We start from the raw sequence: 15,622 nt of genomic DNA on the forward strand, positions 1-15,622 counted from the left end.
TGGATGAGTGATCAGCCCAACACAAGGCCTCTACCTATACAAACACAGAAAGACGCGGACAAACATCCATGCCCTGAACGGAACTCGAACCCACGGTCGCAGCAGTCAGGCGCACGAGGTCCATGCCTCAGACCGCGTGGCTACTGCGGCCGGTGGTCCCAAATACCCCTACGTAAAATATCAGAACATTTTTAATTGCGTTTCATAATTATTAATAACTGTCGTCACATTTCCCCTGTTTAAGAACACACACACACACACACATATATATATATATATATATATATATATGTATGCGTATATATATATATATATATATACACGCATACATACATACATAAGTGGGTTATTATTATTATTTAGTGTTCTGTCTGACGACAGGTCCATATGAACAGGATCCTTCCATCCTTTTCTCGGACTGGGACCTGTTCATATACGTTCTTGGCAGATGATCCAGAAGTGGTTTGACATTGCCTTCTTCTGTGTGTGAATGGAGTAATTGTTGGGATGCCAGGGAGAAACCGGGGAAGCCCCCGGAGGAAAACTCCGTGTTGCCTAGACCACGGTCTTGCCCAACACAAGTTATAAATTCGGGCACCGCCGGGAATCGAACCCGAGACCCCAGGATTACAAGGCCAGCGTTCTAACCGCTAGACCACCGTCGCCGAATTTATAACTTGCCAATAGCTGCTAGTAATTATATTATACTGTAAAGCTAATAATACACATAAAATAGTATTAAATGATCAGAGAAAAGTAGGACGTGATTGGTGCGGGATGTAGCTCGAAATTCGTACAAAATATTAGTCGGAAGGCCTAAAATGAAAGACCACTTAGTAAGAGCTGGGAGGGAAATATTAAAACGGGTCTCAAACAAATATGGTACGAGAGTTATAAACCGGAATCATTTGACTTATGATATATTCTAGTAAGGAGTTCTTTTAAAAAGGGCAACGAACCTTCAGCTCATATCAAGGAATTTTATAAATTTCTTTGGTTCCGCATGTGTGCTGTGTGCCTACTCACTAAACTGAAGCCGGTCACACTTTCTGAAGCTGACCTACAACTCATTTTAATCCATTCAATAGACTATTTTTTCTCTGACCTAACTCCAGTAACTTTCAAAGGAATGGTGTAGAACGGCCTTAATATTTATACTGAGAGGTCATTGCTTTTTCGTCAGCTTCACAGAGCACCCACCATATTCCGCTATAGAACGAGTATTGAAAATGTAATAGAAGTGAGTTTTATTACAAAAAAAGTGATAACGGAGGGAGGGAAACACAAGGTAGTTATGAGATCTGCAATCGACGATCGAAACTTGTGGCCAATGAACACACCAACTGCAGAGTATTTGTGTAGGAACTGCTGAATAGAATCCCAAACTACTTTTGCGGCCTCTCCACCTGAAGAGGTCAGAGTAAGAGGTGCACAAAAGGCGTACGTATTGATTTGGGAGCCCTCATGTTGTGGTTTCATTTCGTAAGTGCAGGAGAGGTTACCAACCTTTCATTACGGCTAAGAACGACATATGGTACATATACTGATGAGAATTAGATAGTTTCTGCACATAAATAACACTTGACGAAATAAGCCCAATAATAAAACCGTGATTAAACGCTGCTAACATCGAAGTTAAACATTTTACAACATCGCAACACAATGTTCTATAGGTTGGTAGTCTTCTTCCAGGCCTATTTCTGGAAGACTGCCCCCTGTCAGCCGTCCGCTGCTGCCTAGATACTGAGCATATTTTAAGATAATGCTGTTTCTACCCGGAGACCGTATCCTTCTTACGTAATTAACCAGAGGACACGCGATACTGTATGATGATAGACTCGCCTGAAAGTGGCACCAAAAACTAACTCCGAAGTGGACACGACGCCGACTAACAGTTGCTCAGCAGGAATAACCGTCACGTTTTGAGAATAAACCAATCAGCGTTGGTCAGACTTCGCTGTCGGTACTCTCGCGAGTGCAATAAGTTGTCAAGTCGCTTTGCTGAGTCATATGCTGCTGGACTTAAGGTAATTAAACTTGAGATGGTAAAGTTGCGTCATATTGTGATATAATAAATATATATATATTGTTTAAATCTTGTCCGTCTAATCACAATAAATTCTTATTAAATATTAAAATATTACATTAATTAACATTTAAAATATTTAAAATATTAAAAATATTAAATGATGTTCTTTATCGAAATATTCGATTTACATTAGACCATCATTTTTCATTTTCACGACATGTTTCAGTTCCTAAAAGAACTATCTTCAGGTGTATATAATTATATAAAGATTCAAATCAATAATAACTTGAATACAATTTCTTAAATACAATACGCTAAAATAATATATAGAAATTGTATTCAAGAAATTGTATTTAAGTTATTATTGATTTGAATCTTTATATAATTATATACACCTGAAGATAGTTCTTTTAGGAACTGAAACATGTCGTGAAAAATGAAAAATGATGGTCTAATGTAAATCGAATATTTCGATAAAGAATATCATTTAATATTTTAAATATTTTAAATATTAATTATTGTAATATTTTAATATTTAATAAGAATTTATTGTGATTAGACGGACAAGATTTAAACAATATATATCTAATTAAACTTATTGTTAGTGGTATAGGATTGAGTTCAACTGGAATAAATAATTATTACAAAAATAATACGACGTCAGAATGGCTATCTTTTAGGTTCTAGCACCATGTAGTCTGCTAGAAGTTTACCAACGTTTCAGAGGTCCATGCTGTCTCTATCATCAGGGTGACAATGATTGAGGCAGCAAGGACTTCTGAAACGTTGGTAAAGTTCTACCAGAATGGAGATGCAATGGAGGCATAATATCAACGTCTGTTTTCGCGACAGCCAGTCTCGTTTGATTTCAGCTAACCAACAAATTATCAACCAACGAACTCCCTGGTAGTAGGCAGTCATTACTGCCACCAAACCTTGCCACTGGACACTATATTGTGCCAATTCCATGCACCGTCCGACCTCAGAATCGATTTCTTAATGCTGTATAAAATACTGATATCCGTTGTTATACAGAGTAAGTCTAGCTGCACAACTTTGAAGAACTGTAACCGTGTTACCTGCAGCCAAAATGTGCTGATATCAGCAGATATTTGTAGAGCGTAACCTCGAGTTTATATGCTCTCTTATGTATTTTAAAACCCTAAATATCATACAAAATCTAAAGATACGTGAGATAAGTTTGTGACACCGTCTAGACTTAGCCCTGAAGATTTATCCGAAACGTTTGTACACGGCGTCGCAACCCAGAAGAACAACGTCAAAAGATATGGTCCATCAGTTTAATCAAATTAAAGGAGCTCAAAGAGTAATAAGAGGTGGAAACTTGATATGATTTCGAGCGTTAAGAGGATTCAGTGAATTAACAGAGGCACAAATTTCTTTCCTCGAAAACCTCGTTGAAGCTCCTTTCATTCAATGCAAAATCTTTCTCATACTGTAATTCGTCACCTTAACGTTACCGATGAATCATGAAAACCTGCTTATTTTAAATCGTCCACACAGTTTCTTTTCCTTAAGAAGCCATTTTTAATGACAGCCAAAATTATATGAAGTTAGTTGTCAGCTTCAGGCTCCAGCAGATTTACACCGATGCCCATTTAACAGGAGACGGTAGGGTCCATAATCGGTCGACATTTACTGACGGAAAGAAACACTCTAGCTTATACGGGGAATCGGCCCGTAGTCATCCAACATCTTCACTGACTATAATCTGAAGGCGTGCCACAAAATGCGAGTTCTATGAAGCCTTGTAAAATCTCTAGCTCCGAAGCGACAGTTTATTCTTCGTTTTGGAGTTATTCCGTTTACGCACCGAGGTGAGTATAATGCATATTGCAGAACTTTCGATTATATCGATTTGGCATTTTGAATGGCGCTATAACGAGAAATGACGTACATTCGGTCTGCAGTAATGTATTGCAGCCTACATCTTCTGTTCAACACGCGGAAATGAGGACGCTACTCAGTGGCCTATACTTTCCATAATAAGAGCGTCATTTTGAATATATATGAACTTTCCAATTCCTTTCTTAAGATAATAGGACGGACGAAGACACGGTTATGACAGCAAAAACGATGGTGATCATAATTATGATTATGGCGAAGACTGTTGACTGTTGACAGTGATGATAATATAAAAACTATGGTAATTAAAGCATACACAAACAAGCAATTTTTTTAAAATCCTCAAATCATACCGAGCAAAACATAGTCGTATTATAACATTTAAAATATTTTATTAATATATTATTCCTGACGCATCGGCGAGGCTATAAATGAAAAGAAAAAATATATTTATTTTATTTTTAGGTGATTTGGTGTTCACTGACATTCTGGTTTACACGTTCGTTTTCGAATACCACAAACTACATATCTCGTTATCCATTTCCAGTTGCTCTTGATGTGAGTTTCACATGTAAATTTTGATATATACTTTCGAAAAAAATATACAACTACAAATTGTAAATGAGTAATTCTGGGAATACACCATACGCGTTAGAAACATACACCGACATAATAACTGTAACCTGAAAATTTTTCTTCACAGCTTCAACGTTAGTCTCCTACCTTAGCAACGCGGCTACCAGCGAATACACATGTCGAAGCGAAGTCTATAGTTCACACTTTTACTTCCTCATGGGACCTACTTCCAAGTCTGGGTCATGTCATTAATTCACGTTTTTCTTCAAAACGGGGGTCCGCAGTGGCAGCGCAGTCTAAGGCGTGGGCCTTGTGCCGCTTGGTCGCTGGGACCGTGGGTTCGAATCCCACTCAAGCCATGGATGTTTGTCCGCGTCCTTCTGTGTTGTGCTGTCCTGTATACAGGTAGAGGCCCTACGACGGGCCGATCCCTCGTCCAAGGAGTCCTACCGAACGTCTATAGATCAAGCCAACGAAAAAGTTGGGACCCGCAGTCCTCAGGCACTTGAAGAACGGGTCGTTCCCAGTACGCCAATATCCCAGTTTTCTTCAAATCAGGAATATATAATTGGATGTTAACTTAATTAATGTCTGAAATATTCAACTGTAATTAACAGAAGACAGAAAAAGCCACGTTCGGACAAAAGCAAGGATAATGCAAAAGACTGAAATTATGACACCAGCTACACATGTAACTTCCGGTTAGAGGCATCCAAACATTTTGAGCACTTAATTTCTGTTGCACTGAGTGTGTGTAACTGTGTGCAAATGGTATGACACAAGTCGCCTAGTAGCATGTTATTACCACGTAAGACTAAAATATAATATTAAAAATAATAATAAATTTCTTCTCTATATGATTTAACGATGTGTCAAACGTCATTGCTAATTTATCGTACAATTAAACTGGAAGAACTGAGGAATACCACGACATATCCTGAAAAAGGAAAGCATCCAATCTGAATGAATAACCGTTCACTATAGACCTAATATTCCAATCATTTCAAAATTATCCTTCTTATGGGTGAGGCCAAAATTTATTTATGCATTTAGCTGACAGTATGTGACGTAATTGTCTCGCTGTCATTTATTTAAATGTTACCTTCCATCGTCAGATTCGGAACTCTAAATAACAGGTTTTTATGAAGTATTCCGAAACTAATTTAAATTTTTAGCACAAATATTGCAGTATATCTGAGTACTAGATTATATCCAAATTTCTCTATTTGTTCTGGAAGAAAATATGAAGTAAACTGATGCAGATGAATATACCCATTATGGATTTAGTTTGTCTACTGTATGAACAACGTCTTAAAATTTTCTTTCAAAACATCCTATGGACTGAAAGATGATCGGGGTTTGATCCCCGATAGGGACAGAGGATTTTTCCTGTAGTCTCTGCGTCCAGACCGGCTCTGGGGCCCACCCAGCCTCCTCTCCAATGGGTACCGGGGTCCTTTCCCGGAAGTAAAGCGCGGCCGAGGCGTGATGCTGACCACTCACCCCCATCTAATGCCGAGGTCAAGGAAGAGAGGAGCTATACCGCCACTCACCCCAAGCGCCTACATATTGAATATAACGGGACAGCTTTCCCTTTTCTAGTACTTTTACCTTTCAAACCTTGAAGACCTTATATTATAATTTTCCGGAAGAATAAAAGGAAACTTGTATTCACTTGTGCATCGCACCCCTTGATTAAAATCGCTTTCCTTCTGTAATTATTCTTGAAAGCAGACAGACTGTTTTATTTCATAATAAAAATGCTTTCGGGACAACGTTTCAAGTCCGGATGAAAAGAAAGCTGACATACATTAATAAATATCCGGAATTTTTTCATTTCATAATGCAGAGTTGGACTTTGTGCAGGATAAAGCCGGGCTCTTTTCCCCTCATTTAAAATTATAAGCGCACTTTGAAAATAAGATTGAATTCTACATTAATGAATACGAAACATTACGTCGACAGTAAAATATTACCATAATTGGCATCGTATGGTATGTCATATGTCATAATACACTAGCAGTTTCTATTCTACTTTATCGAAACGTCGCTTCGTTAGGCCTATGATTTATTGATCCAAATAAAAGGATTTTACAAGCATACATACATTTTAAAACTACGGTATCACTTATATTCACAACATTATACGTACATCATATTCCAGCTGCTTAAGGTGTGTTAAAATCAGGAGACTACCTGTAGAGTTGAACAGAAATGGGTAGATGAGACACAAAGTAATCTACTTATAATTACTGGAGGTTCTGATGTTTAGTGACACTTTTACCCTTAAACCGTCTCGTTTGGTTTATAAACAGCCTCCATTAGGCCTCATCGCCCTGAAGATGGAGGCACTAAACAAATCAGAAACGTCGGTAAACTTATACCAGACTACACGGCGAAACATCATAGAAGACGACCATCTTCACAGTTGCTAGTATTATTCAGTTGTGATACAGACAGGGCAACACGCTACGTTATATATCGCTTAGTTTCCATTTCAGGTTCGTTCAATTTTGGCATGTGTTTTCACAGGAAACATTTAAGAGAATTTACAGTCATTATCAGATTAAGAGATCACACATGTTTATGTTTATTCTTTTCGCAATTTTACTTCCTATTCTTAGCGATGCTACATTATTAATCATTCGCAGTGTGATTAGATAAGTCCTTGCTGTAGGTTTAGTGAAAATATTAAAAGATATTATAGGTGCGTCATATTGTGATTTATTTAAATAGTATTAAAAATATATTAAAATTGGCCGTCAATCACAATATAAGATAATTAAAAGATTAAAATATCATTTTACGTTCCGTATCGAGTACTCGATTTACATGTGGAACATTTACGACATGTTTCGGCTATATATAGCCATCATCAGGTGTTATGTTATAAACTTTTTAACTGAATTACTGATTTTTACTGATTTTTAGTTTTCATTTTTCTTATCATACAATATGAAGGACGTGAACATGATAAGAAAAATGAAAACTAAAAATCATTAAAAATCAGTAAAAATCAGTAATTCAGTTAAAAAGTTTATAACATAACACCTGATGATGGCTATATATAGCCGAAACATGTCGTAAATGTTCCACATGTAAATCGAGTACTCGATACGGAACGTAAAATGATATTTTAATCTTTTAATTATCTTATATTGTGATTGACGGAAAATATTAAATATTAAAAGAGCGGTTCTCTACACGTGGCTCCATGAAATGTTCTTTATTGTTTGCTTACATATCTCTAAAGCGAAGACATAGTTATCGCCTGCATGAAATGTTTACTTTTAAAGGAATAAATAAAAATAATTTACATGTTATCACGTTTTAAAGAAAGTTATTAAGAAATACACGAACCTATTTGTTAACAGTGACTTAGTAGCGTGTTTAACACACTACTATTAATTTTCAACTAATTCGTCACTTAGCCTGTAAGACCATAAGAAACAACGAGTTAAGTCCCAAGTCTGAAGAAAGCTGAGAACTCTTGTATTAAATAATACAAAAATACGGTGTGCTACAGAAGAGTTTTCTTTGCAGTTTTAGGGGTACGAATATTTAAAAAAAAACTTATAAAAATTAGTCTATCATTTTGCATGCGTTATCTGCTTATCAGTATAATCACTCACGCTGCTCCTGCCATCTAACGACGCGATATGCAATTGAATTACATGAGCGGCGAATGTTTCCGTTCAAAATGCAGAACATCACTTCTGGTTCCATCGTTTCTAACCGGCATCTCCTTCTGCTTATAGTATCGATTCTACCCGTCTCTCTCGGCTCGTCACATACAATATGTATTAGTACAGGCTTCGATTATATCGAACTCGAACGCTCAGAGAAGAATCGACTTTCCAGCAAGTTCTCCAGGGGCAAGTCAATTCCATTATATAAAGTAGGGCCTTAGCTCTCTCTAATACTTGCTTAGTAATGAAAGAAAGAGAACACTTACATTGCACGGATGTAAGCAGGGATCTGTTCATACCACAGCCAATAGCAGACAGCAGACCTGAAATAAGAACACCACATTAATCAATGTTCATTGTTTCTTAGCTTATTTAACGACACTTATCTTAAAAGCGTATATCAAATGGAAAGTGATAATTAATGATTAACTGGGAATGACCTGGTGGGAGCTTTGTTAGCCCATTCAAAGATTCTTGGCTCAGTTTTCACGTGGAGGGACAGAGAAATAATAGAAACATCAATTAGGTAAGTCAGCGACCGCATGGATAACCGAACCCAGGACCTCCAGAATAAGAAACATAAGTGCTAAGCACTTAGGATCGACGTTTGGTCTTCGGATGTTGAATAAATTCGCTGCAACGAGACATATTAACACGTCAAGGAACCAAAATCATTGGCAAGGTATTTAAAAATGTGCAAACATTTGAATAACTCAAAACTAACATGATAAAGTAATATTATCACTGAAAAGCTGATGGACCGTAATCATGCCAAAAATTCGACACCTTTTATAGAACACAATGTCGTGGTCATAACAGCCCTCCTGAAACATCTGAATAAAATTCACACTCTCACATCCCATTCTTTTAAAAGCGTCATGAATGAAATTCTATTCATCATTTCATTGAGCTGTTACAGTCAGAGACAAAGACGGACAGACAGATATGAAAAGCTTATAGGCACATTTTGCAACTTTCAGTTTCAAAATCGCCTATGGAAGCCTTGTCGTGCTATAAGTTCGTACATCATATAGAACACAAAAGGAAATACAGGATCACTTTACTTCTGCTACACAGCGTTACCGGCTATTTAGTGTGGTAAGGCACGCAAATATAATGTATTTATATCTGAAACCACTAAGTACCGTACTTTGCCCGTTTTTTTATAAATCAGAAATACTGTGGTAATCAAAATGTATTGTCATGTGAGCTTTATATAACTTTAATAAACTTACTTAATGTTTATATCTACAGGTACATGTATTTTAGATTAATCTTCGCGACCTACAAAAGAAGGTCCTCAACACAGGCTGAATATTCAAAAAATATTTGTTAAACACATTTGAGGACCGTACTGTATATCTAACTCACCTCACAAGTTCGTAAAGTCACCATGGTGGCAAAACTGAAATTAGGAACTTAAAAGTACAAACGTAAAGTAGTCACTAATAGCTTGGTATTCATACTGAGTTTCAAGAAATTCCATAAAATATTTCATAATTTGTTTTAATATGGTCATTACACAAAAATTATGTAATTTATTACTTAACATAGGAAATAGTTTAGAAAATACTGTAAACATTTTTTTATGATACTGACTATATAAATACCTTATAAATGAATGGTTTGGTCTGACTTTGTTATAAATACCTCGTGAAAGGAAATTCTACAATATTCCGGACAGTTAAGTTATGAGTCGCTTTCCATAGACGGAAATTATTCATAATGGTGTGTAATGATGTAGTATAGACGCGAGTTTAATAACGTATTGGTTTCACCAATTCCGCCATGTTGGCCAGCTGACGTTTTCCCGTGTTACACACCACCTTATGGAGGGCTTTACAAGATCACTCAACGTAAGCCGGGGGAGGGGGGCTCTTAACAGAGACCTGATGCCCATTAGACAGCTAACACCTCTTTTTCCCATAAAGAATTGTATTCAGTGTCCATCATACTTAAGTTTTCCTCCACGTTCCCCTCCTGTACGTAACACGATTTAAGACGAACAGATCCCAACTCTACCAAGAAAAACCTTGCTGGAGGGAACGAAAGTAGGAACGAGACCTCATTCAACGCAGAGAGATAAAATATAAATAAATCCTGTTACAAGTTTTATTTACTCAAGGCGTTTGCGAGCAGAATACAGAGGAGAATATCTAGACATAGAGCAAGTAATATAAGAATGGGGAAAAAACATGTAAATTAGTTAGAAGCTTCGTAATTTATAAACCTCACGTAATATTTTAAAGTTACTGAATGATGCCAGGATAATACGGGAAGGGCTTGTAGCACGGATGCGTAAGATAAGGCATTCTGGCTCTAGCTTTCGACTCGGAGGCAAAAATCTTATTATGACTGCATATTAAAAATAGAACATCAGTCTAATTTTCGATGCTATGAAATTATGCAATTCAAAAATAAGAAACGAAACTGAACTTCTTTGTTAGACAGCCGTTTTAGACCATCACGGCACAAATTAGCCCCATTTGTTTCATAGCTGCAGGGATCAGTCACCACTGAGAAGGTGAAAGTCGCTAAGCTCCTCAAAATGTTCTCTGCTATTTTATGTAATCTTAAAATTTATTACCGTCTTCATAAAAGCCCGGCACGGAATCCAGTCCAAAACGTCAAAGCTTCTTTCCCTAACATTAATTTTAATATTATATTCCAATATGCTCACAGGTCCTTCCTACCTTTCTCCTCCCTTCAGGTTTTTCGACTAACAATTTATGCGCATTTTTATCTCTATCATGCGTGCTACATGCCCCCACTCATCTTACCCTTCTTTAATTCACCATCCCTAAGGAACACGAGGTGAAGTACAAATTACAAAGCTCCTTATTATGCATTTCCCTCTATCCCGCTGCTATTATTCTCCTAAGCACCTGTTCTCAAACAGAATCTACGTCATTTCTTGAGGGTGAAAGACGGACGTCAAAAACAATGAAGGTAGTCTTTATTCACGTCACATAATCACAGTTCTACTCCTATTTTAATATCACCTCTCGTTTCCATATATATATGGGCTTAAGGACAGGCACTACTCAATATTCAGGTTGCTTTCTGTGTGATAAGCATTTTAATTCAACTTCCCACAGCAATTTACTTCCTTAATGTGTATCCGATATCTTCCTTTATATGAAAATAAAACACCGTATTCTTTTCCGAATATAAACTTACCTGCGTTATATCTAGAGCCCGCACGGTGTCTTGCATGATCAGAAAAATTAAAGATGTAGAAGATTAAAATAATTTTACTAATTTCATTCCGAGTTCTTAACAGTTCAACGAGAATCTCTACTATCTGATTATATTCCTTCCAGATACCTCCAGAATAAATGGTTACTGGTACGCATTGTAATTTTACAACACGTTAAAATTATCACGTAACATTTTTAAACTTGGACTTAAATGCGTTACAACTTAATCGCCACCACGTCCAGACTGATTCGGGAAACCGCCAATCCTTCTACTTCATGAATACCCATCATAAAGCAGCCTGAAACTAAAGCTGGACACTTTACTGTGTCCATTGTCAAAATTAAGAATTCGTGAATCTTTAATTCACGCCCTGCGCACGTTTACCAAGCACGGGGATAAATCTACTTTAACCTCACAAGAAGTCAGACAAATTTGTTAATATATCATAAGGAAAAATCCTATACGCCACTCTTACATTCAAGTAAAGAGAATATGAGCGGAAAAGCAAATCCACTCTATTCAAATACAGGGCGATTCCATCACATTATATGGTAGTATCTAGACAAAGAGAGACCCTACCTACCAAAGTAACCTTCAAATGGAAGAGAACACGTAGCGTGAGCAATTTAAAATTTAAAGCAGCACTGACAATTTCGCGGCAGCCTTTGACGAGAATTCTCGAGAGGAGGAGGGGGGAGAAATAGGAATTTTTATGTTTTTAAAATTCCATCAGCTCCATTGCATACAATGAATAATATTTGGTATACACAGTTTTTTTGGTTTCAGTCTCAGGCAATTAATTGGAAATCACAGAAGGACCAGAATGATTATTATGACCTCAGAAATACTCGTTTAAGATATGAAGTACTATTAGTGTTTCTTCCAGAACAGCATGCACAACGAATATACGATCTTTACACGTTCAAACCTCGGCAGCTTTATGTCTAATGTTGAAAAATGAGAGCTTCAGAATTTTTAGTTTTCATCTCACATTACTTGAGGACTCTAGATATATCCCATTAAGATTAGACTATTCCACGCGTCCGTATATCAGATAGGACAGGTTGGGCCAACCCAAATGATCTTTCGGGCCACTTTGGAAATGCATCATAACTCCGCGGGCCACATATAAAATTATATATCCCCATATTAGATTTAGATACACTATAGACATTTTTTTGCAGTGAAAAATTGAAACATAATGAGTTATTATTATTGTGTTTACTATTATTCTTACATGTAAACATAGATAATATAATAATAATGATACTAAGCGTACATTGTAAAGAAATATATAGCACTAAAAATTAAATATAAATATATTTTGTAAAAGTGTGATGAATCTCGCGGGCCGGAAAAATGTTCAAGGCGACCCACATGCGGCCCGCGGGCCGCGGGTTGGCCACCCCTGAGATAGGAAAAGATTAAGAAAACAAAAGAACTTAAAACGTGAAGCAACGTCTGCATAGTTATTGTAATGAGATACCAATTTATACTTCTGGTCTGTTAACGTCTGCACGTGGAATAATAAAGGAGTAACAAAATTTAAATAGCAATGAAGAGAAAGGAACGAATAAACATAAAGTGTATAATTAGTACACTTGTTTGTTTATTCGTCAAAACCAACGAAATGTTAAGACTGCAGATTCCTGAGGTTGGAAAATACACCTGAAGAGGCAGATACTGCTTTGGGGCTAGTATGTCGAAGGGCCGAGGACGTCTAAAACATGCCTTTTTTGAGAATTGTAATAAAACTACACATGAGGACATAAAGAGAATTTATGAATATTTAACACCCGACATTAAGAATGCATGGCTCAGTCCCATTCAAATACATAAAAGATCTTATCTTCTGGGAGTGTGTTATTGATTACACAATTTATTCGTGTTTTTTATCAAGCAATAGGAATCACACAGTTAAATACCCTCGCTAAGATAAATTAATTGATAATGAATTCCTTAAATTAAACAAGAGAATTTAAGTCACTGCATAGAAAACTGAGTTGTACATTGATGATCAGAGCTTCCCTCAACTTTTCGAAATTTATCTACACGGTTAATATGAAACAGCAACTCGATTAAATTTATCCAAATGCTTATTATGACTGATTCTTGTCCTCTATCTGTTTGATGTCCTTCAGTTTGCTGAAAGTCACAGAGCTACACTGATATAAAAAATGACAATAATTTTAGCACAGGACCATAGTGAAAGACATTGTTTCTCTGACAGAATATTCCATAGTTGAGAAACAGCGCCTGTTTTAAACTTCTACTGAAACTTGTCATGTATATGAGTGCATCCTTACATTTCGATGAAAAATCCATAGTTGATATCACTTATGGATTTTCAATTAAATTAGGCCACGAAACTCTTCCTTCCATATTTTTTAAATTCATTATTAATCTTATCATTTAGAGTAATATTGTCTGATCTACTGACCTTCGTTAAACACACCAGAGTTAAAAAATAAATAAACTTCGTCAAGTGGCCTGTTTAGTTAAAAATAGAATATGCTTTAGACACTCATATTTTTTCTGACCTTCCGTAATCCCATTATTAATTTACGTATTCTGAATTTTTTAACTGCGATATTATTAATCCATAGTTCGAAGATTTCTGTCTTCTGGATTGCTGGGCTGTGTAGTCTGGTAGATGTTTACCAACGTTTCAGAGGTCATCATGGCGATGACTACACAGCGCAACAACCCAGACGACATAAATCTTCATACTCACCGCTGTGAAAACTTCAAATCATACAATCCATAGTTCATTTCCGAAATTTTTTGATATGATTCTAGCACTCATACAAATTGCTCTCAACAATATTTATTTACAGAAAAATTAACGTTGCGCCGACATGAACTTTGGACGCTAAGTTTCACGTCATTCATTTTCTTTTGTGTCATATTTTTTGAAGACAGGTCACTAATTAATATAATTTCTAATTATAAGTGCGTCAAATATTTCCACGCCGATGCAATAATATAAAAGAAATTACGCACCCAAAACTCGTAATTCCAATATTCCTATTGCTCACTAGTACTTCTATATGTAAATACACGCGAAAGAATAAAATAAAATTGTTGCGTCTTAAATTACCATTCCGATAAATTGTAGCTGTATGTTTTGTTCTGTTTATCTTGCCTGAAAACACACTTACGATTTATGATTCGCCTTTGTTTCGCTTTCTAAAAGACGCAACCAAGAAATGCGTTACATTTCTATCTCGAGTTATGTGTAATAGCCAAGACAACGCGACGTTATCTGCTGCCAGGAAAATGGCTTTGTACGGTTCTTATATATGTACTTTCATTTCTGATATAACAATAAGATGATACATCCATCCTTAAATTACCTACCTTGATCTGAATCCAGGGTTATAAAGAAAGATTTCAATATCGGATAAAAGAGTTTTTCTTTATTCGGATGTTCATTTTAAAATATTATTCTCGATAAAGTAGACAAATGTTTCAATCGAGTTCCAGAGCAGACCAAGAAAACTTTATTCTGCCTAATACAAATGCCATTTAAGGTCCCACCTTTGATACACATTTTCCACATCAGTTTCTCCTTCTGATCCGTAATCTTTTCTAGTATTTTTCCTTTCTTCTTCATATTTTTGTACTTCTATGTCGCTCAAGCGATAAGTTACAAAGAGGATGCATGGAATTTAGGGAAGGTAAAATACAACATTCGAACTGGTGATTCATAAGCTCGTAACACACACTTTTATTCTAAGAACGAAAAATTTAAAATTTAACATAAAAATATGTAACATCGCCAATATATTGAAAACCTGGCGGCAAAATATCTTCTGAGCGTGTTCCGTTCATAAACGTAATTATCACATATGATCTAGAACCAAATATAGGCCTACATTAATTTCAAATGTACTCAAAATTATATTATCATTATTTGGCTTGCGACCAAAAGATGTCTTTGCATTTTTCTCTTGTTTATCATCAGTAAACAGTTTAAGCTATCGACTGTTCGGTCTTTTGATGTTTTGATCTCCTTCCATTTTCAAATTGTACGAGCATAAAAACACTTACTCAAAATTTTTATATTTCAAAACCTAAATTCATAATGGTAACTGGACTTTTTAAAAAGACATATTATGTAATTATGAAAACAAACAAGTTCAGGAAATATTTGTTATTCCTGTTCGCTCAAATTCTAATGCGTTAAAGTTCTTATAAAATAACATGACGCGATGGAAAAGAGTTGATTAATTGCTTATTAGTTACTCAAGCAACCAGC

General features: G+C 36.1%; 1 protein-coding gene across 15 annotated transcripts in view; it reads right to left on the minus strand.

Annotated features, from left to right (window-relative positions):
* LOC110831748 (CUGBP Elav-like family member 1) overlaps nucleotides 1-15,622 on the minus strand; it is a 1,322,428-nt gene that overhangs the window by 1,131,554 nt on the left and 175,252 nt on the right. For all 15 annotated transcript variants that reach the window (XM_087351842.1, XM_087351829.1, XM_087351836.1 and 12 more), the window contains exon 3: nucleotides 8,427-8,483. Coding sequence is in view for 1 of the 15 variants with exons in the window: in XM_087351836.1 (XP_087207962.1) it covers nucleotides 8,427-8,457 (31 nt within the window). In the remaining 14 variants the exon portion in view is untranslated. The remainder of the gene's footprint in view (nucleotides 1-8,426; nucleotides 8,484-15,622) is intronic.

The sequence above is a fragment of the Zootermopsis nevadensis genome, unplaced genomic scaffold, assembly GCF_977971745.1.
Source record: "Zootermopsis nevadensis isolate Lab colony 2312 unplaced genomic scaffold, Znev_1.0 Znev_ptg000020l, whole genome shotgun sequence".
In the NCBI taxonomy this organism is placed as follows: Eukaryota; Metazoa; Arthropoda; class Insecta; order Blattodea; family Termopsidae; genus Zootermopsis; species Zootermopsis nevadensis.